Source organism: Oenanthe melanoleuca, chromosome Z, assembly GCF_029582105.1.
Source record: "Oenanthe melanoleuca isolate GR-GAL-2019-014 chromosome Z, OMel1.0, whole genome shotgun sequence".
Taxonomy (NCBI): Eukaryota; Metazoa; Chordata; class Aves; order Passeriformes; family Muscicapidae; genus Oenanthe; species Oenanthe melanoleuca.
In genome coordinates, this window is record NC_079362.1 from 43,921,582 (window position 1) to 43,946,113 (window position 24,532).

A 24,532-nucleotide genomic window follows, 5' to 3' on the forward strand; every position below is an offset into this window, starting at 1 on the left:
ACACCAGAACGGTGGATAAGGGAAAATGAAGTGTGAGGCCACCCGCTTTTTATAATATTTCAGTGCCACCAAATTCCATGGGTAAAGCTGCCTTGAAAAAAGAAAAATCACACTTGAAGCAGAGGAAGAATAACATTAAAGTCATATGGACATACAGGAGAAGCAGCTGAGTCAATAAACACCAGCACGAATGGAGCTGCAGAAGATGTTTGGCTGGCACGGCCACTGCACTACCACTCTTTGGTAAAGACCAAACACAGGAGCCTGAGTGATGGCTGCAGGCACAGTGGAGGAAGTTTAGAGCAACATGTAAGCTGTTTCTACACATTGATCATGGTTTCCTTAACCTACAGGGGTAACACTGGCGTGGGGAAGACCAGATCATAACCAGAAAGTTTTCTAATAATGGCCAGCACAAGAAGATGAGGGATATAAACTGTGTTAATGCAATTCACTGTTACTACACCTTTTAGATAAAACAAAACTGGTTATCCAATGGGAAGGGGTTTATCTCTAATAGACCTACTGCTTTGCCCACAATAAAGTGTACTTTCAACACTGGTGGCAGCAAGTCGTTTCGCTGCTGTTGTGTCTTTGAGAGATTACTTACAAAGTTATCCACCATCAATGGCTCAAGAAGCCTTCTGCAAATCCTTTTGTAAGGCTACAAAACAGGTTAGATGCACCCAAGCTTAGTTTTGAGAAAGAGGACTAATGCAGCAGAGCTGACAAGAGCCGAATTCAGGTGCTGCCCTGTTTCAGAGAAAGTTCTTTGTAGTCAGGATATTGCAGAAGTAGCAGAACATAACACAATGGCTTTAAACGGCATGAGACTTGGGTGGTTTTGAATTAGTGTTGCATTTTCAAACACATAATTTTCCAAAAATCTAGAAACACCTTTTTCCCCCCCATTTTAAATAAATGATCAGATACAAACCCAGATATCATCATTTGCCTCCAAAAGTTGCAGTTTTAGGCTAATAATGCCTATCACTAGCTTTATTTGTATATTAAATTGGCGCTGAAGAAAAGATGGATATAAGAAAAAGAATTTGATTTCACTGAGCTCATGGAGAGTTCTGAAAATTTAATTCAGTCTTGAATGTAAATTGCTCCATATAATTGTATTTTCAGGGCTTTTAAAATATACTATTCATCTGATACTCCTGTCATATCTGATTGTTTTTTTGGTCTTTTTTTGCACTTTAAATTTTTTTTTTTTTTTTGGTGATTTTAATGCCCAAGAATAACTAAGTAAAATACTACATTTTATTGTTGAAATACCTCCAAAAGTTTTGATAGTTTTTGGCAAAGTATAAAGAAAAGAAAAATTCTTCAGCTATCCATCAGCCTTTTATTTTCCTGATTGGTTTCCATAACCTCACCACAAGATTAAAAATCTTTTAGGTGTTCAAACCATAAATGAGTAGGAAACCATTGAGAAAACAAAAAGTAGCATATTTCTCTGTCTTTTTTTTTCCATGCATGTGTTAAATGAATCAGAAATTCTTCAATGAAATACGCTTTCAGCCCCACTCTTGATTCCTCTAAAGATTATCTCAGCTTTCCAGGTTTTTTGGGAAAATACTTCCATTATGCCAAAAAGACTGTTACTTTGTTCCAAAAACTGCTCAGTATTTCACTTTGATATTTATGGCCTCATTTTATAGGCTGTTCAGCTCTTTGCCTTGGATGTGAGATGCAAAAGTATACCAGCTCCTAAGAGGAGTTCTACTTGAGTCTGGGAAGCATGAATGTTGATTCACCTAATGGTTTAAATTATAGCTTTGATAATTAATTATAATCAAAAATCTAAAAGTCTTCTTGTGCCACTGCTACCCTGCTGCCTGGGGTCCAGCAAAGGCATTTCTGATAGCAGTAGTGTAAAATCTCTTCAGTTTTGCCTACTGAATTTGTAGCTCTGATGCAGATCTTTCTTTTTTGCATCTGTTCTGATAAAGGAGAAGACAAAGTCTCTTTCTAGTTGATTTACTGGTCTAAGCTTCACTGTTATCCACTGTTTCCTTCTTACATAGTCCTCATGTTTCTCTTAACTGAAATTTTCTCTGCGCTTGGTGTAAAAAATATTTTCAAAAATTAAAGTTTATCAACAGCTATCCTTACTCTAGTCACACATGGTACAATGGCAGCTGGTGCTTGCTGCCTATGCATTGAAAGCCACCAAGCATTTCCACAGGCTGAAGCAGTGAAATGGGTAAGTCTGCAAAACCAATGAGTTTTCCAGTATTCCTAGCATGTTTACTTTTGCCTTGGTGATAAATGGGATCCTCCTCCTGCAACACTTCTCTGCCCTGTCACAGTCATTAGCTGTCACTGTTCTGTTCCTATATCTTTCTAACAGCTCTTCGTTCATGTTTGCTGCTCCACCCTTCTGCTTGTCCTGATGTGGTTGTGAGCCTGCTGAACATGTCTGCTAGGGAACCTGGAAGAAGCTGGATTCATACTTTTAACTCCCTTTGCCATTGGTTTTTATCTGAATCTTTAGAATTAGCACAGGATATTTATTCTGCTTTAGAACTTGTTAGTAGAGGAATAGAAACACAGAATCTAATTTTTTGAGACTTCTGTTTGCTACAATTGAAACTGCGTCAGCCACACTTGTGATTGAATGTGATACAGTGTTTGATCTTGTAAAAGATAACTGTTCAGTTCTGAAAGTTTTCTGGCTTGCCTAAGTAAATCCTGCAATCCATCTGTTGTATTTGAAGAGGTCAGTGCTAGGTTTAAATTGAAGCACAGAAGTTGGGAGGCTTGGACCGCATTGCCCCTACAGGCTGCAAATAACCAGGATAAGCACTGTTTTAAGAGCATGTCAGATGCAAGTGAGAAAAAGCATGGATGTCTTCCAGAGACACATAAACTTCACAAACTATCTATGAAAGCTGGACTATGCCTCAGACTTTTGCAGAGCTCACACCCTGTGCTCTCACCAGTGTACTTCTGTTGAAGCATGTTACACAGCTTTAGTAGCCACCTGTTTCCCCAAACAGCTTCTGTCCAGGTTCACACAAGTAACATGGACCATCCTGCAATCACAGAGATGGAGCTATTACCTGCTAGGGTGACAGCAATGGACACAGAGTCAGATCCCAGGGCATTGGATGCATTGCAAGCATAGAAACCCACATCAGCTTCCACGGGTGCTAGAATCTGCAAGGAGTCATCAGGCTGAAGGAGCAACCTGGCATAAAGCAGAAAGAAATACATAGTAGTCTCTTAGTCCATGTGAACATGAACATATTTACTGGAAATTTTCAGGCTTAGGTAATATTTTTAAGGTTATATTGTAGTTTATATTCAAAAATCTACAAAGAAACTTAAATTCTTACATTGAAACTGTAAATTGTGATTACTTAAATTAAATTTTAGTCTCATTCCTAGTTCCTCTACTGCTGGTATGTGTATTAAAGAAAGATTCTCGAGTAATTAGGACATATGCCCAGTGAAACCTCCTCCTCTGCTGTACCACTTCTGCATAATGCTGAGTGAGTTCCCTAGCATTCCTGTCTTCCAGTTCTGCAACACAGGAATAGCAACAGTAAGAAAAAGCTAAATTATTGCAAGGGAAAAATCATGAAACATGCCAAAGCTGTGCAGAAAGAAAGTGAAGTGAATATAGGGTCAGTGTTAAAGCCTGAAAAAGGTTCAGATACTTTTACTGAGGGGAAGCTTGTGCAAACTCAACAGGTTTGATTCTTCCACTGAAGACAGAGAGGAGTTCTCAGCTCCTCCTTGTCCTGAACCCACTGTTTCTTTCCTCTGCCAGTAAGAGGAGCCTACCATGTGCTCAGTGTACTGCCTATGGTTAAATGGAATTAATATGGTCTTAGTGCTTTTATGAACTACTTCTTTTCCCTGTCTGGTTTTGCAGTGGTATAACTCATGAGGTCCTGACATACACCTATTTCAGCAGGAATTCAGTCCACAGGTTTGTGTCAATGCTTTTGTACCCTTATTTTCATAACACTGTGTTTCATGGTTACTGCTCCTTTCTCTGAGTTTTCATTTTAGCGGAAACTCTTGAAAAAATTGAATCACACTGTTCTCATCAGCAACTTTCAGCAGCTGTTGCTTGTAAACTCTTAGCTGAGGCTGTGATTGACAGTGACAAGGGTGAAACTGAGGGAGGGATATGCTTGTAAAACACATGCAATAAAAGTCTGATCACAGATCCTGGAACTGATGAATTTCTTTACACTCCCATCCCCACAGTAAAAACTGTTGTCTCATGGACCAAAAAGCCACAGATACTCAATTCTGTACAACACTGTGGGTGGTAGATCTCTAAAACAAACCAGATTAGGGCCACCCAGCAAAATCTATTATAGCAAAAAAACTCCAGACTTAACTTTTTTTTTTTACCCTTTTGTGAGTAATAATAAAAATAGTCATTATCAATAAAAAAGCTGCCTGTTGTTAAACAAATTTTCAGCTGCTTAGAAAAATGCACATTTGCAAAACAAACAATAATGTTTTTAAAATTACATCTGTTCTTGCACAGCCAAAAAATCACCAATGGCTGCAATAATTCCCTTCCCACTTTTGCTGTCAAGGATGTTTTTCTTACCTCTTAGTCATAAGCAGGGATGACTAGACAGCCACTGCTAATAGTGACAGTAACTAACAGATTTTTTTACTTGCAGAACTGATGTTAGCATGCATCAGTATCTCACACATATATTTTTAGTTTAACACTGAATGCTTCAACCATTACATGGAATTCATTAAATCTTCTGAAGCTGTCCCAAATTATAACAGCCTGTAACATTTAAAAATTCTGTGTGTTCTGTCTGCATGTCTGCAAATATAGTATGTAGGCAGATCTTGCAGTCTACACATAAACTAATGCTTACAAGATTCCTAAAATAATTTTAATTAATGTTTCTGACATCTTCAGGCTGAGGAAAGATCTTGCCTAATATTACACCTTATAAAACACAAGGATGCATAATTTGTTTGTTGTTAATCACCTCTCCTGACACAAACTCTTCTCTGTCAGCTTAAGTCACCTCAACATCCAGCACAAATGTTTTTAGAAACAGAAGTAATCCAGGTAGATACTTGGCTTTTAAAGAAATAAACTCCAACACAGCTCCATCCTCCTATTCTCTCAACCCAAGTTTTAATGTCCTTGTTCAGAAACAAACAAAATGTCCTCTTCTTTTCAATAATTCTGTTATTTGTGCATCAAAATTTGGCGTAGCTGCTTTTCTTGAAAGCAGATCCTTTTATATTCCTCTTAGTTTATAATTATTTTGGCTGAATTCCTTATTTGCTCATAGATTGCTATTTTTATTAGGTACTGAGTTGCTTGTCAGGGTGGAAAAAACCCCAAAACAGCTGTAGCAATTCTTTATGTCAGCAGCATTTCTTCAGAATCTCATTTATGGACTGAAAATAATACAGCTTAATATTTAATTAGTCTCATCTCAGTTGCTCCAACTGTACTGCCTCTAAGACAGAAACATATTTTGCAGGACATATATCAATGATTAAATCAGACAGCACCTCTAACACCTTAACTCCATATCACTTACTGTTCACATGCTGCTTCATGTCCTTTTATAAAAGTTTGTCTGTTTTAGAGAACTTGAATTATTAAGTACCAGTGGATCCCCAGTGACAAATTACAGTATACTGGCAAGGCTTACTAAACAATACATAAATTTGTCAAAGATTTTTTACTTTTAAAACTGATTTGTATTTTTAATCTGAATTTTCTCTAAAATAAAACATTTTCCAACATATACAGCAGTCTAAAAACTTTGGTACACTCGTTCAGAGCCATACTAGTAGGCTGTGAAATGGCATTCAGAACCCATGCTAGTGTTTGCTTGACACTTCAACCTTAGGAGAGAGAATGGACACTTCTGTTAAATAAGCACTCAGGCTGCATATGCAGGGACAAGTTGGGGATCTTTTACTGAAACCACAGATATTTCAACTGTTGCAGCTATTTGTGTCATATGCTTTCATTCTATTGAGTAACTGAAAACCAGCACTTTTTGGGGGCCTATGCTATATCTTTTTGTGACTGTACCTAGACTAAAGCTAAAGACAATTAATTTTTTCAAGGACAGCTGTGCAGTAGGAGTCATACTTTTAGGTGGATGAAACAGCTCATGGAATGGGGCAATGAGAACAGAGCCATACATCAACCATCACTGCTGGACATCACTGGCTCAGACAAAATCCATGGCCACAACTTGTGAAAATGAATGCCTGTATCTCAGAGGTTTGCATACACAAAACAGGTAGCTGTCACCCAATCTAAAACCAGCAGCCTGTACTCTAAGAATTGCAATTCCAACTAAGTACTTCTGAAAACTCAGTATATTCAGTAGGATGTGACCTGAGGAACTTCAGCATTCCTCTCTGGCCATTCTCAGCAGAATTGTCACTCTCTGATACTGGTACAGGAAAGCCCACCTCTATTTATTTTCTTATTCCTATTAAGACAGAGGTGGGCTGAAAAATCCTCTTCTCCATTCAATGGCTGGCAAAATACAAAGAAAACAAACTGCAGAGCTGAAGGACAGTTCAAGCATACCAGACACAACCACGTGTTGACATCTGTGGCCTTGCAGTTTACAGCAAGTAAAGTTTACAAGCAGTTTACACCTGTGGCCTTGTAAGACTGCTTAAACTGCAGGTTCCATTGACACAGCTGACTGACAGGCAGCAAGAGCATTCTGAGCCAAAACCAGAATACTGCTCTTAAAGAGCCCAGCAAAAAAAAAAAAAAAAAAAATCCTCAAAACAATTTTTTTACAGACCACATTTTCTAAACTTCCATTAACTCCAAAGATGTAGGTGTTGAGTTATGTCTGAAGCTCAGAGCATGGTCATTTCTTCCCCCACACACCAGCCTGAGGGAACTACAAATGATGTGTCCGGAAGAAAGTTCATGAGGTGGAAACTGCCTCAACGTTTAATGAAGAGCTCTCAATTACTTATGCCACTAACTGGAAAAGAAATGATACTTTCCTGAGACTTTCTAATAGAAATTTTGAGCACACACACACTGATTGATAATTCAGAGAAATCCCACAACATTTAAGGCTATTTCAGCCAAACTGAATAGGAAAAAAACAGATTGAAAAGGAATTGTGAAATTATATATTAAAAAATCTGAAGTAAAATTTCAGGAATCATGTGTCTTTTATTTCAGCTAAATTAATCTACTTGTTGTGATAACATGACAGCTTATAGGGTGTGAAATAAACTTTCAATAAACTTTGTACTGTCTAGCGTTCCTCATGTGTGAACTTTATGAAACGTCCCTCTCCTTTCATGGATATCACAAAGTTACAGTCATTTCAAGCAGAGAAAAGCCCCAAATTAATGGCCAAATTTTAATGGGATATAACCACTGGAACAAAATTTATATATGAGACTTGTTTTGGGGGCAGCCTACAGGTATATTTCACAGGAATATGTCCAAATGAAGGGATTCCGTATGCCCAAGTCGTGATTATGACTGCATGTGATTTCCACCAGAGGTACATTCTTGTTCTCAGTGATCTCTACCCCTTCAAAAGTTACCTTTTTATTTTTGTGTTAAATTTAATATACTTATTAGCCTTCAGACAGAGAGGCAAGAACCAGGAAACTCAGATCATTATAGAAAGCAATTATTTTTTCATTGATTCAATAGTTAAAGAAGAAGCTAATAAAATAATTTCTTCTGAATAGAAGGGGCAGTTTTACCTAAGTCAAAGAATTTACTGGATGATCCAAGGGCACCACACTGGAAGTTAATTTTTGTCTTGACTCTATCTTTTCTCATGACCTTATGACTAAATGTATATGTCCTTTCTGAGGTCAGTATCTTGTGCAGAATGAATTTCTGGCAGTGCTGAATGAGTTGCTAGCAGATCCCTGGACACCTTTTGCACTATACTGCTCATTATTACTGCCGACTGCAGTCTTTTCCTGTTCTTATATACTGATTTCCCACAGAACAGGACCAAACTATAAAATCCCAAGCATACACATGAGAAGAACGTATGTTATCAACACAGTTAAGAACTTAACTTGTACTGAAAATAACCTCTTTCTGTGTGCTCTTCCACAGAAATTAATAATGTGGAGTGATCAGAAAGTAAAGAATACCTGAAGGAAAAGCAGCATAATTTTTGTGGTGTACCAATAAAAGCATTTTGCTATGTCAACTCATCAGGTTACACCTGGGACCAGCATTCTGGAGTTCAAACAGACGAGGATTCACCAACTCACATGAACAGACAAATGTTAAGTGATTGGTCTGTTGAGATGAAGAAAAGCTGCACACAGCCATGAAGTGTGATTCCACAGTTTACAGCCTCCATCAGAACATACACAGTAAGTGGTGATTGTAATGCCCTTTGAGTTTTATCCTGGGGCAGTTTAATGCATGGATGCATATGTGGAATCCTCATCTCCTCCATCTTCTCTTACCACAATCTGTCAGGCCCTCCTGGAGCACTAGGAGAAATGCAATTTCAGCTCCAACAGAGGATAATAGTAACAACCAATGACCAGTTCTCATAACTCAATATCAATCTTTATAGCAAAAATCTCCACCTTCAGATAGGAAAATAAGCTCTGGATGACTCTGGTGACTGTATTAGGTACTTACGTCCTTTAGTACTTTACAATCCCATTTTTTCCACTTACTCAAACAGAAGTAAAGTTCCTGTCTCACACCACTCTGACCCACCATACAGACCTTGCTGAAGAGTTACAGTGCTCTTTTTACCCCATTTACCACTTCACATGCACTTGCCCTTCTTTCTGTTATGAAATCAGACTACAGCAAAGTATGTTTTTTGTCCATGGGACTGACAGGCAGTAAAACACAGAAAGTGATGAGTGAAAATATTTACCTATCATTGTATTTCACTTCCTCTCCATTCTTAGCCCAGCTGATGGTGGGCTTTGGGTTTCCCACTGCTTCACAGTGAAGCAGCACACTCAGTGTGCCACTTGCTAGGACCACTGTCTGTCCTAGGTGGGTGACGACCTCGGAAGCAGAAAGCTGTTGTGCTGCTGAAATCTTTCGGAGGATGGCAGGCTTTTGATGAGGCCTGTGCAAGCCATTTGCCAGATCTACAGAGGTGGGAATGAATGTTTCAGCAGATGATGTTCTCAGGGAGCTGGTAAATCCAGAAACACGTCTGTGGAAAGGGTACTGCACTGAGGCTGAATCAACTTTTCGCTTTGATGCTTTGAGGACAAATTCCTGGCGTTCCAAGGAGCTCTTGAAAACCTCCTGAGCCAGCTGCACAACAAGATGCTCAGTGTAGATATCTCTAAGCTCCTCAGGCTGTTGTGACAAATTCCTTATGATATCATCCAGGCGTTTCTGCTCTGTGACCACAGTAAATGGCAGGCTATGGTCCCGGCTCTGGTCCTCTTCTGAGGATGCGTTTCTCTCCATGGACTCCTGGGCTTCCCAGGACTCCAGATTTTCCCCTGGCCAGCCCCTGAGCTGTAGCAGCCTCGAGATAATATTGTCATACCATCTGCTGGGGGTAGCAAGGTGCCCTCGGTTTTCAGCCTTGCTCCCATTGAAGAAAATCCCATTGAGATGTTTATCCTCTGCTCGCAAGGCATCATTTGAGCCGGCCTTTCTCATGACTTCTTCCTGCCCATTACCAGCTGGCTGCCCAGCAATGATCTTCTTGTTGCTTCCAATCAGTTTAATTATGAAATGCTCCCGGGCTGGCCCTGCTGTGCAGGTGTATGTCCCAGTGTCTGAAGGCTTCAGGTGATGGATTTTCATGTATCCGAAGGGCGCAATGGTGATGTGAGCTGAACTGACAAGCCTCTTGTCATCCTTCTCCCAAGTGATCATTGATTTCCGGAACCTCCTGGTAGGGCATCGGAGGACAACCGAAGTTTTGGGCAGCAGGTAGGCATATCCTCCCACAGTGAAGTGCAGCTTCTTCTGCTTCCTTGTCTGGACGTAAACGTGCTTTACAGCCATAATATGGGGGCTTTGCTTATGAGCTGGTCTGTTGTGCCCTGAAATACCATTCTATAATTAGTATTTGATACCATTAAACAAAACAAGTACTTTACATTGTTGTGGGCAGCATTTGACCCATTAGACAGTAATGGGAGAAACTGACCACCAGTTGAAGGACATTAAACTAGAGCAATAAAAATAAGAGGAATAACAAGACACACTTCAGGAATGCAAAAGTAGCCTAGAGTATATGCAGAAACCAAATAGCCAGGGATAAAAGCTTTACCAGAGAAAGAAGACTTGAGTTTCTTATTCTTAAAGTACTTTAAAAAAGACTGTTATTTTAGAAATGCACTGAATAGACAAGTTTACCCTCCAAACCTTCAAAGACAACATGGTCTTGTAGCTCACAACAGTAAGAAAGAGTAACAGTCTTGCTACCTCAAGGAGTAATGTTGAACAGGACAAGACTCTCGGGGCTAGGCTTAAAAACATGGTTAAAGTATTTAAGTGCACTAGTTCAGTGTATCCTTCAGTTTCATGATCTCTGTGTCAGAGATCTTTATTACAAAGTATTGAATTAAGCTGCATAGGCATATTATTAATATATATCATGCAACATTTGGCCCAAGCTTTAGTTCTAAACATCAGATCTTTTTTCCCCACACACCCAGCATTCAGCAGGTTCAGAGTCAAGCTGAAGCTAGGCTGACTTTCACATATCCAGCTGGCTTACTGCAAACTAGGGAAGAGTATACAGTGGGGCTGTATAGTCTTGTATATTCTTGTATATTCTTGTGTTGGGGAAAAACAAACGCATGAACTACCAACATAAAATACATCTAAATTGTGTTCTATAGTTCATTAGAAATCTCAGGTCATAGAGGATTTGGAGTGACATAATGAAATAATAAGTTCCTAAATGGTTTTCAGCAAAATCCCTTACCAACCATTTTCCTTGCAGCTGTTTCAGCAGACAGCTTATTTGCTCCAGCCCTCAGGCTGCTGGGCTGTATCTCTGAGCCTCTACATTCCAGCTGTGAAATTCAGATCTAGATTTTGGTCAGAATTTTGAGCCAGTTTTTCCAGAAACTAGTAATCTTCCAGCACACTGGCTCACATCCAGCTCTATTGGTAAAATCTGTAGTGCTCCTCCACTGGCTTGACTTGTTCACAGACAGAAAAACCCGCTCCACAAGACTGAGTAATACTAGCCTGAAAGAAGGCTGTGGAGCAGGAAATAGCATGGACTTCTTAGTGAAGGACTTTCAGCCCCTTTTCCCTAGACACTGCCAAACATCTTTTCCACTTACTTGCACAAGGACCTAGTGAACAGGGCCTGATCAAGGACGGGAATGGCAAAGGGAGGCAGAGTGAGGAATTGAGGATAACAAAGCCCCCGGTTTTCAGCATCTTTCTGCAAATGGCATATCGACTCTGCGTGCCTTCTCCACAGCTCACTGAACACTAGGAACAGGAAAAGAAACATTAGGAGAAATGGAAAAGCTGCTCCTGGTCGCACACTCCCTTCTCACCTCCTGTATCCACACTGCATACACACGCCACAGAGCAGTTTTCAAAATATTGCAGCAGAGTAAAGCAGAGCAGCATCTGACCATGCAGCTACAAACCGTGCAGGCACAGTAAGGAGATAAAATACTTGTTACTTTCTGTCCTGTAAGGCTTAGATACTTTCCATGCTCCCATTTCCACTTCTTTTCTGTCAGTGTCCCTTGTTTTAATGACACTATGCTACAGTTCAAAGCCAGTTTTTGAACTTCGTTTCTGTGTGTCTGTGTCTGCTGGCTGGAAAAACTCCGGCTCCCGTCCAAGAGCACACCTCATGGAGTTGCAAATCACAGTGGCATTCTGGTGTGATAAAATCTGGCCTAAGCTTAATCTTTGAGGAATCTTAAATCTGCAAATCTATTTAGGAATTATAAAGGGATGAATATTTTAGTCACCAATTAATTACCTTGGCCTTGTAGTTACTACACATGGCTTACACAGAATAGTATAAACCCTCTACTACCAGACCACAATGCTTGTTGCACAGGTGGACATTGTTTGATAGACTCCATCATGACTATTTAGTTTCATATGTATATGTGGAAAATGAAATATAGGCAGTGCCTTTGATCTGGAACCGAAGTAGCAGTCTGTAAAAAGAGCTAGAAAATGGGTACTGTAGTTACCCTCTTCATTACCAGAATGTCTATGCATCTCCTGGCAGAAGACTTTATGAAAACATCCACTAAATGCCCAGACAGATCCCCATAAGAAGGGTGCAGATGGGACAGCTCTGTAGGATGATTGACATTTCTTTTACAATTCCCACAAGACAACTTCCACTACCTCCCATGAAAGAGGACTGGAAGAGTGGTGACAGAGACTGCAAGATGATTTTCATTCTTACTTGAATGAACCTTTGCCTTTGCTTTGACCTTATAAAGTAAAATTGTATTTTTATAATATCTCTTCTCCCTTCCCCTTTCAATTCCCCTCTTTTCCTTCCCTTCCTTTCCCTTCCTCTTCTTTTCTATTCTCTTTGTGATAGGAAAGGACTGGGGTGGCCTCAAGAGGAAAAGACTATTGACATCAGAATGGCCAGGTTTTTGGCAACAAAGAGCATACAGCCTGATGAAATAATAAGCATAGTCATGTACAGAGGCAGGGATTTATTGCTTTGAGCATGACTTGTGTTTGCACCAGAAGGGTCTTTATGGTTTGGCCAGATGGCTAAAACAAATCTGTGGAGATGGTCATCAAAGAGGAACATGGAGCTAGTGATAGCATCCCCAACCAGGATGGTAAGGACAGATTACAGGACAAAACTGGCATTAACAAGCTTCGTGGAGTCTGACCTTATTTGGCTCCTCTATCCCAACTGGCTTAGGAACTTCATCTCCAGGGTCTGTACAATTCTCATGCGTACAAATTGCATACCTGTGTCCAATCAGAGAGAAGCCACTCACTGGGACAGTCCTCATTTCTGCAGGCTTGTTGTGTGACAGTCCTTGGCATGGAGCAGAAGGTTTCTGGCAGGTCTAACAAGCTCCCATCTGCCAGGCGCTGCTTGCAAAGCGTTTCTCGCTTCTGGACACCACCACCACAGGTCTGTGAACACTGAGAGAAAAGAGAGAAAGCCACCTCTTACCACACCTGCATCGTCCCACTGGCTGCAAAAATTACTTGTGAATCAGGATAGAAATCAGCACCTGTCTTGGCCAAATAGAAAATAAAAAACAAAAATTTCAGAGACCTCAAAGTAGACTGCTTTCAAAATATCAAAATTATTTTGGAAAAGGGGAGCAGCTTTAGCTAGCTTGCTAATATTTAGAAAAACTGTCTCAGTATTTCTGAAGTGTTCTGTTTCAAGGTATTGGTTCAAAAGACATGGGAACAGTGAGTCAGTGTTGCAGTATGGAGGTGGGAAATTGGTGCTCTCTACTTGGAAAATGAGACACTTGCATGTGATGTGGAGAATCTAAATACTAATATCTCTGTCTGAGTTCTGACACTAACATGTCAGAAACAGTGGAAGAGTCTTGTCCAGCAGTAGGTAAGTAAGTTGAGATGAATAATATCCAGAGAACAAACCTCCCTTCTGTCTTTAATGTAAATACCCTCTTCTGTATCAACTTTTCTAGTCAAGTAGGGCAGGAAATTTTGAGTAACCAAATTCAGTAGCTTTCCTGAATATTTTTTGTAAATTTAGTTGCTCAGCTGTTTTTCAGGAGGATCCTTTTCACAAGGCTGGTAGCAAGCTCCCAGCTCTGCTCAGTTCAGCCAGCTCAACTCCTTTTCTCCTTTCTTCTAGCAAAGGAAAGGGTAAGCTTACATTACACTGACATGACCAGGAGCTGCTTATAGCTTGTGACATGGCAATTATTCAAGAGAAGTGGACAATAATATGGAGAAGTGTTAAAGAATATACTTAAGCAGTTAGAAAGGGAGAGTTTTAAAAAGTCTTGCAGTCATAAAAGGCCCTTCTCTGTTAGATAAAGAGCTGCATAAACTTTAATGCTAGCATGAATATTTAGCAGAAACATTTTCTTTGAGAGACAGAAAGGAAGTGCAGAAAGACAGTTTTATATTTGGTTTCCTTTAATGTATAAAATTAGCCTTTGTCCTACTTATTTAGAGTATCACAAAGCTCAAAGGCTGACAAAAAATTAAGCAAGAAAAAACATTAGTTTTCGACAGAAGAAAATGTCTATCAGCCTCTCATTTTAGGAAAATAAATTCCTGAGGATGAAGAAAAATATGATTAAAAGTATTATTCCAACATTGCCTAAACACTTTTACCATGTACAAGATACAAAATGGGTTAAACACTATGAATATCACAGAGTATGTTCCTACTGTCAATCAGTCAAATCTCAGGAAGTCTCTTCGCTCTTTCAACTCTACCAAAGATAAGACAAAACATATATTTTCTTGCTTCTTGGATTTTATTCACTTACATAGTGCTGTCCCTGCACAGGACAGCCCCAAGAGTCACCCCATGTGCCTGAGAGCACTGTCCAAACGCTTCCTGAACTCTTGTCAGGCTGGTGCTGAGACCAGTTCCCTGGGGAGCTGCTCCAGTGCCCAGCCACCCTCTGGGTGAAGAAGTTTTCCTGATATCCAGCTTAAACCTCCCCTGACTCAGCTTCAGGCCATTCCCTCAGGTCCTGTCACTGTCACCACAGAGCGGAGATCAGTGCCTGTCCCTCCTTGTCCCCTCATGAGGAATTTGTGACTGCAGTGAGGTCTCCTCTCAGTCTCCTCCAGGCTGAACAGACCAAGTGACCTCAGCTGCTCCTCACGCAGTTTCCCCTCAAGACCCCTCACCATCCTTGCCACTCTCCTTTGGATGCTCTCCAACAGTTTCACATCTTTCTCATGTTGTGTCACCCAAACTGCCCCAGCACTGGGGGTGAGGCTGCCCCAGCTCAGAGCAGAGCAGGACAATCCCCTCCCTTGCCCAGCTGTGATGCTGTCCCTGATGCCCCCAGGACAGAGCTGCCCCTCCTGGCTCCAGGGCACTGCTGGCTCAGGTTCAGCTTGCCACTGACCAGGACCCATTCCATGGTCTCCCTATGATTTAATTTTACACTGCTCTCTACTCAAGGTGTGCAACAATACAGGTTTTTTCTTACTTTCAAAAACTAATTCTCTTCTAAGACTTCACAGTAAGATAAAGGGCCTGCAAAAGGAGTAAACAGTTTTTTTCTCACAAGGTCTCTTGATTTTTTTTAAGGCCTGATACTTGAAGATTTCGAAGAGACGTTTTAAGGTATGGATTAAAAACAGATAGGACAGATAGGAAAAAATAAGAAAATATTACCAGTTTTCCCATGCTGTCTTTGTTTTAAAGTTGTTGCAATTGTCTTGGAGCAAAGACAGCACTCAAGCAAATAAAGAATCCTGAGACTGAGACTACAGCACTTATTCAGTAATAAAACAAAGGTGGATGAAGATTTACTAATGGATGTCTCCCATTTCAGGTATACAGAACAGATATTTATAGGGCCTTGTAAAATGAAAGCTTAAACTTTACTCCAGAAGAGCACCACTGAAAATGAGAAAGATCCTAATGTATTTAATTGAGACACGGAAATATTTAAAAATAAATAGTCTGAAATACGTAAAGATATGTTTTAAAAATTGTTTGCATTGTTATAACACTGATAATTACTGTGTGTTTATCTGCCGGGAACTCTGGGGCTTCAAATGGCATTTAATTCAGACAATCCTTCCTTACAAGCTTAAAAGACTCAGAAAAAAAACAGTGGTAATGACAGTTTAAATCTTCTGTTTGTAATTTTTTGTGTGTGTGTGTGTTTGCATTAAACCAGAGTGAATGAGTGTTCTGAAAAGCACCACAAACTCCACTGATGTACAAAGGAATGTACTGATATCAGGCTATGTGGAGAATAGATTTTACACTTTCACTTTGGTGAAGCTTTAAAGGACCTTCCCTAGGGTGAGGAAGGCACCTTCCTGAAGGGTCCTTCATCTTCCTCTAGGGGGGGAATCCTCCCAGGAGCCTAGGGAAAGGGGAGGTGGTGTTGGTCCCTTAATGCAAGTAAAGAAATCCTTCTTTAGATTCTCTTCTGCAGGAGGTTCTACAGCAGTTTTGCTGCTTAACTGCAGGTCATCTCCAGAGGTTGTCTCAGCCACTCACATCCTTTCCAAATGTTTTTTTTTTTTTTTTTTCTTTGCACATCTCAGAAGCCAAGAGCTGTAATAATCCCTAAGTGTAATGCACAAGCCTCATGGTGCAGGTTTTCAGATGGGAAACCTGTGTGAGACAGAGCTGCAAGGTCTGGCTTTCCTGCAGGGTGGAAATATCTGTAAAGATGATGGTGTTGCAAAGAAGGAACACAGACAACCTTAAAAAATGAGAGAATGGAAATTGATTTTGATGGGTTCAAGGTTTTTTTTTTTTCCCCTGGCACAGTACTCATCTCAGCACAAGCGGAAGAGAGTAGGTAGAGAAGCACATTTTTTGTGCTGTTTTTCTCTGGTGAAAGTTAAACACAGGAAATAGTCAGTGCTCAGCCTGAAAAGTCTGTGGAAGTAAGGCAGAAGAGCTATAATATGACCTTTGTTTAACTGTAGCAAAGAATCACAGCACAGGCTCTCTCTCAGCCCAGAGAAGATACCTGCTACCAGAACCTGTGAATAGTTTGTTTCATTTTCTTATTAACCTAGTTGTTAAAGCCTTTATACTTAATCAAGCTTCCTCTCCCCAAGATCTGCCAAACCTTTCAAAGACAAAGCATTTGGGAACCCTTGAATGGTGGAAAAATTAGTTTAGACAGGTGACCATATGCATGTTTAAACTGTAGAGGAAGATGTTACAATCTTGAAAAAATCTGTCTGGACATAGCTCTAGCAGAAACAATTTGATACCAATCTAGTGTGGCCTATCATTAGTGGCTAATGGTCACTGTTAGCAGGAAATACATTTTTCCACATACTGTAACATATATCTCTTCTAATTGTTCACATACACTTACAGAAAATTTCTTTCTGTAAGGACTGTGGCCAATTACAGGACTTAGACAAGTATATGCATTACTTTTAGAATATGATAATTTTAGAACACTTGACTTCTGTTATTATATTATGAACTAGTAGAATACTATTTGTTTTTTGCAAATATAACATTCATTATACTATGGTTAAGAAATTTTCAGAAGTACAACTAAGTAGATACATATGTGTGAGTATCAGTAGGCAAATTAAAGCATGAAGTACCACTGAATTGTTTTATACAGAGGACTAGAGCCATAGGCTCATTACCCAGCTTTGACAGACCATCAGACTGGAATAAATATTTTTACTGCGTTGGTTGCCCAAATCCAAAGCTTCATGCACTTACTAAGTTCAATAGGTGAGTATGTTAATGTTTTCCTGGCTGTTACATGAATATCAGATTTTATACACAGACACTGAACAGGCACATGCAAGCACTATGCAAAATGCTCATAGTTTTCACACAGGATAGAAGGAAGACTTGCATGCATCAAAAATGAAAACTAACAGGTGTTTTGCTTACACATATACTACACAGCAAATTTTTCCTTTAGTCTTGACAACAGTGCAGAATCCTTTCTTCCTGCAGTAGCATTACTAAAAATGTAGTATTACAACCATTTAAAGAAGCATCTTTAAGTCTTCTGAATTACACAAGTATTTCAATTTGCAGTCTGATTTCAGCAAATAAACTAATTTCAGAGTGCTTTCTAAAGATGGAAAGCCTTGTACAGACCCATTGTGTAGACAGGAATTTTTATAATTAGTGTAATAAAGCATCCATCTCCCAAAGGAAAGTGTTTAACACACGTTTCTTAATCTGAAGCATGAGGAAGGTTTTTTATACTAAACAAAATTATTATTTGAGAATATATGAATATATGATTTAAAGACTCTTTTATCCTCAATCCTTCTAGTTTAGCATTCCTAGAAACTTCAACATCATCCAAGTCCACTCACTGCAGCTGACCAATATTTTCCAGATATTTTTGTCTGAAACCTATAGCCAGCTGTCATTGCATTAGAAATAGCTACAGTCATTATTTACCTCTGGAAACATTAATGCATTTTTAAGAGCAAAAATGCACACTTTGCAGTTTTTTAATGGCTTGTTGGAAAGATAAATTATTCCTGTTGATGGGCTGAGGCAAGACCATAGAATCATAGCATGGTTTCTGTTGGAAGAAACCTGTAAGTTCTTCTAGTTGCACCCCACCCCATCCCTTCTCTGGGCAGGGACAGCTTCCATTAGACCATGTTGCTCAAAGTTACATCCAACCTGGCCTTGAACAATTACAGGAATGGGGTATCCACATCTCCCCTGGGAAATCTGTTTTAGTGCCTCCATATCCTCACACTAAAATTCTTTTTCCTCGTATCTAAACTGAATCTCCCCTCTTTCAGTTTAAACTCTTTGCCCCATCACTACATGCCCTTGTCAAAAGTCCTCCTTTAGCTTTCTTGTGGGCATACTTGATGAACTGTAAGGCTGCTCTATGGTCTCCCTGGAGACTCCTCCACTGTCTTCACTGGGGAGGTGCTCCAGCCCTCTGACCACTGAAATACATGCAGTGAGGACTTTAAGAAGTCATAAAATGAGGTTACACATAAATTCTTACCTCTTGCCATTCCGTAGGATACCAGGAGGGTGGGCAGTCAAAGCGATTACAGGCTTGCACGAGGGATGGCTTGGGTTTAGAGCACAACTCATCTGCCAAAATCACAGTCTCGTTGGTCTCTCTTGATAGTAGATGAGAACAGAAGACATCTCGTGTCTGCAAACCAACCCCACAGGTAAGACTGCAAGTGCTCCAATTCCCAATCTCCCATCTGTGAAGGGGTCAGCAGAGAAAATCTTAAGCACAGAATAAATTCACCTTAATTTTTCTCTTATAATGACAGATGGAGTGAAGAAACAGTAAATGAAAGGGCATTTTCCTTCTTTGATCAATGTCACTATGGTAGCTGGAGGATGAGGCTAAGATGAATATTTGCAGTTCTGTATTTTCATCTCTTGTCAGAAGTTCTTGGACTGCAAGTCTCTGGGATTCCTGCAATATCACAGAAAATGTTTTGGGTCCTACAGTAGGATTTTTTTTTGTCTGTAGGAGCATTTACAATGTATTTCAAAATACAGTGGATTTAATTAACTGTTTTTCTCCCCCTATCTTAAACAAAAAATAAAGGAAGATATTAACAAAAGTTTAATTAAAATAATGTGAAACTGAAATGCTGAGCACAAATTTCTTTGGTATTCCTAACTGACTTTTCTGTGCTGTTGAGATGTACAATGAGAGATGCAATGGGAGAGCAGGGGATCACCTTCCACCCCTGGATGAACACCTGTCACTAAGCTGGATCTTCTCTGATCTAGCTATGTAAATCCTGCATCAACAGGATTTTTGATAACTGTTTTTCAGTGTTCATCACCTTAAAACCAGACTTCTGCTATTTGAACTGTACAACCACTAATTCTGTCAGCTAAGCACAAAATTTAAAAATTATGTAAAATACTAGGCCTTCCACTCAGGTATCAGCTAGAAAGTACTTCAGATATGTAGAAATGCATACACAAAAAAATCAGCCTTATATGCTGTTCTAGAAGGAAAATACAAGAAAATAGCCTCCCCAACAAATTCACACAAGACTGTATGCTGATTTGGATATACTCCCACATCCAAAATGAAAGCATGAAGGCCAGATAGTTCCATGTTTTCTAAATCTGAAGAGTAGCTTCCTTTCCAGCATGACATTATTGATTGCTGAGAGAATAAATTAAAAATTCGGGAAAAGGAAGGCTCAGAGAACCTGTCTTTGAGAAAAACAAATCCAGGCAGAAGTTTAAAGAGAGTGATTATGAAGGAGAATACCCTCAGGCTCCAGACAGGATGGGGGCAGATAATGGAGAAAAGTTAAGAAGCAATGTCAGCAGAATGAAGCAGATTTTGTGGAAGAAGCAGAGAAATACCACTCTGATGCTCTGAGATCTGCAATCAAAAGAAATAGCTTGGTGCATGTAAAACATACCATGTTAGCAAACATATTACTCAAATAAGATTGTCCTAGCCTACAATCACAGAACAATTCTAACCTCTTTTTATTTTATAAGGTTATTTTTTGAGCATGTTTCCTCCCTTTCAAGGGAGGAAATTTAAAAAGCTAGAACATAAGAATTTTTTATCATCAGATGATATCCTGATGGACCAAAGGCACCAAGTTGTTCTCCTGCTGTGCTCCATCTGCTGGTGACATTCTCTGCTTTTATGAAAGGATGCATCCTGAGCCTCACTATAAGCATAATAATGGTGTAGCTTGCTTTTAGACAATACTCTTGGTGTTGTTAGCAGCAATAACAACAATATGTTTAACCCTTTCTAATAAATGCATCTTTCATACTTAGTTAGAAGCTCTCATGGTCACTTTCCAGGCCATATCACACTGAAGGACACTAATCTGTGCACGTGTACTGGGAGCTATAATCAGTGGAATAGGAATGACATATGGCAGCCAGTTAAGCTAAACTGGAGTATGTTCTCCATATGAATGATCTGGGGGAAGAGGTCTTCCCATGAAATTGTCAGAATTAATGGGAATATCATCTACTCCTCAGTTTTAGCACAATCTAAAATAAAACATTTGAGTAGGTGGTGAAAAGAAAGCATTTTGTTACTTCAGAATCTATTTTGATACATGGTTAGTTGCCAGAGTTTCTTTTTTTCAAGTGCTGGCAGTAGCTGTTGCCTCCAGCAACATTTTGTTTGTTATTGGTATAAGCGCAAAGTATTTCTGTTGGCAATCCACATCTCGGTGGCTAGCAAGCCACATAAACCCTTCGGACATCCTGGCTTCTTCAGAAGAGGGTATCTGTTTCTTCTCCCAGAAAGAAATGCTGTGTTTCCATGAAGAGAAACGACTGGTTTTTCCTGTTTGAAATTTCTGAATGCTGCAGGTTGCATCTGTTGCCTACTCATAATTAACACTGGTTTGTTCACAATTCTTTCCAGCTGCATTAAGGAAGAGTTTCCTCTGAGGAGCTCATGAACTGTGAGGTCAAATACCTCTTGCCCTAGTACCTTCATATTCCCAAGAGACTTTCATGGGCTTTCACAGATGGAAAGTAAAGAATGAAGAGTAGAGAAGACGTGGAAATTGGATTAGGGAGTAGAGATGTGCAGATAACTAAACCCACAAATGATATACATGAATTTCAAAGTCTTAAGAAGCACAGAGAAAACTCAGCAATAATCTTACTGAATTAAAAGGCTATAGAATTATTTTATAACAGCTAAAGGTGCTTGCAACACTTTGAATTAATATTACCCTATTAGATTTACCAATTGGTTTCTAGAGTACTTGTACTGTCGAAAATAATAATCTTAAAAAAAAAAATATATAAAACACTAGATTTTTTGTAGTAATGCTGTTTGACCCGTCCTAGGTTACAATGTAAAGATATGTCCAAAGGTATGTATTCTATCACCTTCTGCTGAAACCAGGTGGGGCAGTGATCCTTGTCTCTGTGAGAGATATCCTCTGCTAATGGGCCATCTGTTAAAACCAGCTGGGGCAGTGTTCTTTATCTTTTCCACAACCCATCCTTCCTCCAGGGAGATATCTTCTGTTAATGGGCCATTGAGTCTCACTGCATGACTGATAAAATCACATCATACCACTGGGAGATGCTCCAGCCAGGGGGAGGAGCTAAGCCTTTCCTACTTCGATAAAAACTGAGATTTGGAACACCAATGCAGCCCTTACACATTGGTTTCCAGAGGACAAGAGCTACCAGGGTCACTGCCAGGATTTCTACAGGATCACTGCTTTGAGAAGATGACTTCATCTGGATTGCTACCACCACCTTAACTAGTGGGGTGTCAGGTTGTATTCTGACTCTGTCACTGGTTTTCTTCTGTACTATGGCATGTATTTTATTTTCCTCTTTTTTTTTTTTTTTTTCCTATTAAACCGTACTTCTGACTTGGAGTCTCTCCCTGGTTTTGATTTCAAAACCATTACAGCTCTTGCTGTAGAGTGTTATGTTATGCTAGCTGAAATATGTCCTGTCTTATTTCATATGGTACTTAGCTGTGAATTCCTCTGCCTACTTTTTCTTCTGGGTGTTTTGGCCATACTGGCTCTTCCAATGCACAGGGCATACAAAAGATAGTGTCTTACATGCACCTGTCAATACCAGAATTAAAATTCAAGATGAAGAAAGAATCTTACACTTTAAAGGATGAATGTAGTAGTTACAGAATCAGGCTAAAGGAATCTTGCACGAGTGGAACTGGTATCTTTGTAAGCTGAATGTGGCTGCTGTTAAGGTATAGACTTTTAGAACCATCTGTGTATTTGCTGGTTTATAGAACAGCTGAAAGTCATCTGCTTGGTACTTCCCATATTATTTTTCAGAGTCTGGTGAAAAGATTGCATAGTTTTGGTCCAAAATATACATTTTATCCTTTCTCCTTCATTACTGCCCAAAGCTGTACTAACCTGGTAACAGAGAAACAACCTATTTTTAACCTTTAGGACTTTGATGCATCTATGCTCCTAAACCTCTGGCTTGTCCTAGCTCTAGGTTTATTACTTCACCAGTTGTCCATCTCCACCTCCAAAATATAGTACAGGTTATGTATGTAAGCACAAACTAGACTTTAAAAATATTTCAACAACTGTATTTAATATAAAGCAGATTTCAAAACGTTTTCATCCTTTGCAGGATATAGATACCTAACTCTACTGATATACATAAATTACACCAAATATTTGAACTGATTGAACAAAAGCTATATTAATTTAACACCAGTGGGACACTTAGAGATGGCTAGCAAAGAGAAGTGTAAGATGAAAGGCAATTCATAGGGCTGGATGTGCTGAAATACATGTATCACTGAGATGCATTTATCCCTGATACATGTATCACATGTGTCACACACACGTGAACATTTTCCAAATGAACGTAGATGAAAACAGATTTCTACTGGAAATATATTAGGAGCAGAGGACGGTCTGAAAATATAACACATTTCAAGTACCATCAAAATTTCAAAACCAAAACTGATCACAGAAACTTAGCTTTCTGAATGAACACTTTCCTTCTTCCATAAGAATATCACTATAGTTTTTTTTAGAGTTGGTCACATATGAAAATAGGCAGACTCAGTTTCTGAAGTAGTTTCAGAAGTACTAGACCTGACTGCTCAAGACAATTGTTTCTCTTTAGCTTCTCTTACACACAATGATAAGGGAAAGGTGTAGTCTAAAAACTAGACAAAATTTAATGAAAACTCCAGCAAACCAAAACACTGAATTTCTTGAATTTGCAGGAATTAGAAGCTAACAAAGTGAATTAATAATGGACAGATTTTATGAACAAGAAATCACAACTTGGGAAATTTATCAGCCAATATAGAGCATGAATTAGACTAACAATCTGATCTATCATCAGTTTTAGGAATTATAAGTCTAACTGGTAAAGGAACAACAATAAATTGCTATTTTCTGAAACATTCTCATTAAATAAATTTAACTTATCTAAGGAATGCTTGTGCATATGCTTAATTCCACTTCAACAGTTTCTGCAATTATCATGGTCAGTGCATTTTAAAATGTAAATACTCACAGTGCCCCTGAATAAAAGAAAAACTTTGAAGCTGCAATGGCCAAAAAATGCTCAATAATCTGAAAAACCTGGTTACCACCACAGGATGATTATTCCATACTATTAATGTACATCTAAAAATGTTAGTGATTTTCTCAAAAACCAGTTTAACTATGCCATTTATAATAGGTAAATGATCTTGACATAGTAAACAAAAATCTTTTCTGTGGTCTTTGAATTAAACTTGGGCATTTGTTATCAGCTTCAGGGTGTCTTAAAAATTTCAACATGTGACATGAACATGTAAACCTGTAAAGTCCTGAACATCTAATTTTTAATTAGAAAGGAATTTTCCTTCTTTCTTTCAACAGAAGAATAAAGGTATCAAGATCATATTGTGCTCTAACAGTTCAGGTGAAGAACTGGAGAATCAAGAGAGCAGGATCTTGTTCCTGGTTCTTTGCTGAACTCCAGACGTGAGTGACACCAGAACTGCTGAAACATGGGCGACATGAGTATGAGTATATTCCCTTTGAGTCCAAAGTGGATAGCCAAGCACTGGGCTGGATCATGCCATTCTCCCATGTCTCAACTTCCTATTCACAAAATCACAACAATATTTTTGTGTGGTGTTTTTTTCTGTTTCTTTTTTTTTTTTTTTTTTGGTTTTTTTTTTTTTTTTTTGGTTTTTTTTTTTGGTTTTTTTTTGTTTTTTGTTTTTTTTCTGTCCATGTTGAGATATTCTGTCCTTCTACACCAACTAGCACAATGGGGGACTCAGCTTCACAGGAGCCTCAAGGCATCATTGTGTCACAAATAACAACAGTGACAATAATGCAGTTACCTTAGTTTTGAAATGTCCCTCTCATAGCCACAGGAACTGGAGATCAGACAATACTTCTGCTAGCTAGAGAGAACAGAAAGTG

General features: G+C 39.1%; 1 protein-coding gene across 1 annotated transcript in view; it reads right to left on the reverse strand.

The window, feature by feature from the left end:
- Positions 1-24,532, reverse strand: part of ADAMTSL1 (ADAMTS like 1) — a 176,650-nt gene that overhangs the window by 32,160 nt on the left and 119,958 nt on the right. The window contains exons 17-21 of the mRNA XM_056514574.1: positions 18,622-18,832; positions 12,920-13,099; positions 11,287-11,440; positions 8,889-10,029; positions 3,075-3,202 (exon numbers count right to left, since the gene is read on the reverse strand). Coding sequence (XP_056370549.1) covers positions 3,075-3,202; positions 8,889-10,029; positions 11,287-11,440; positions 12,920-13,099; positions 18,622-18,832 — 1,814 coding nt within the window. The remainder of the gene's footprint in view (positions 1-3,074; positions 3,203-8,888; positions 10,030-11,286; positions 11,441-12,919; positions 13,100-18,621; positions 18,833-24,532) is intronic.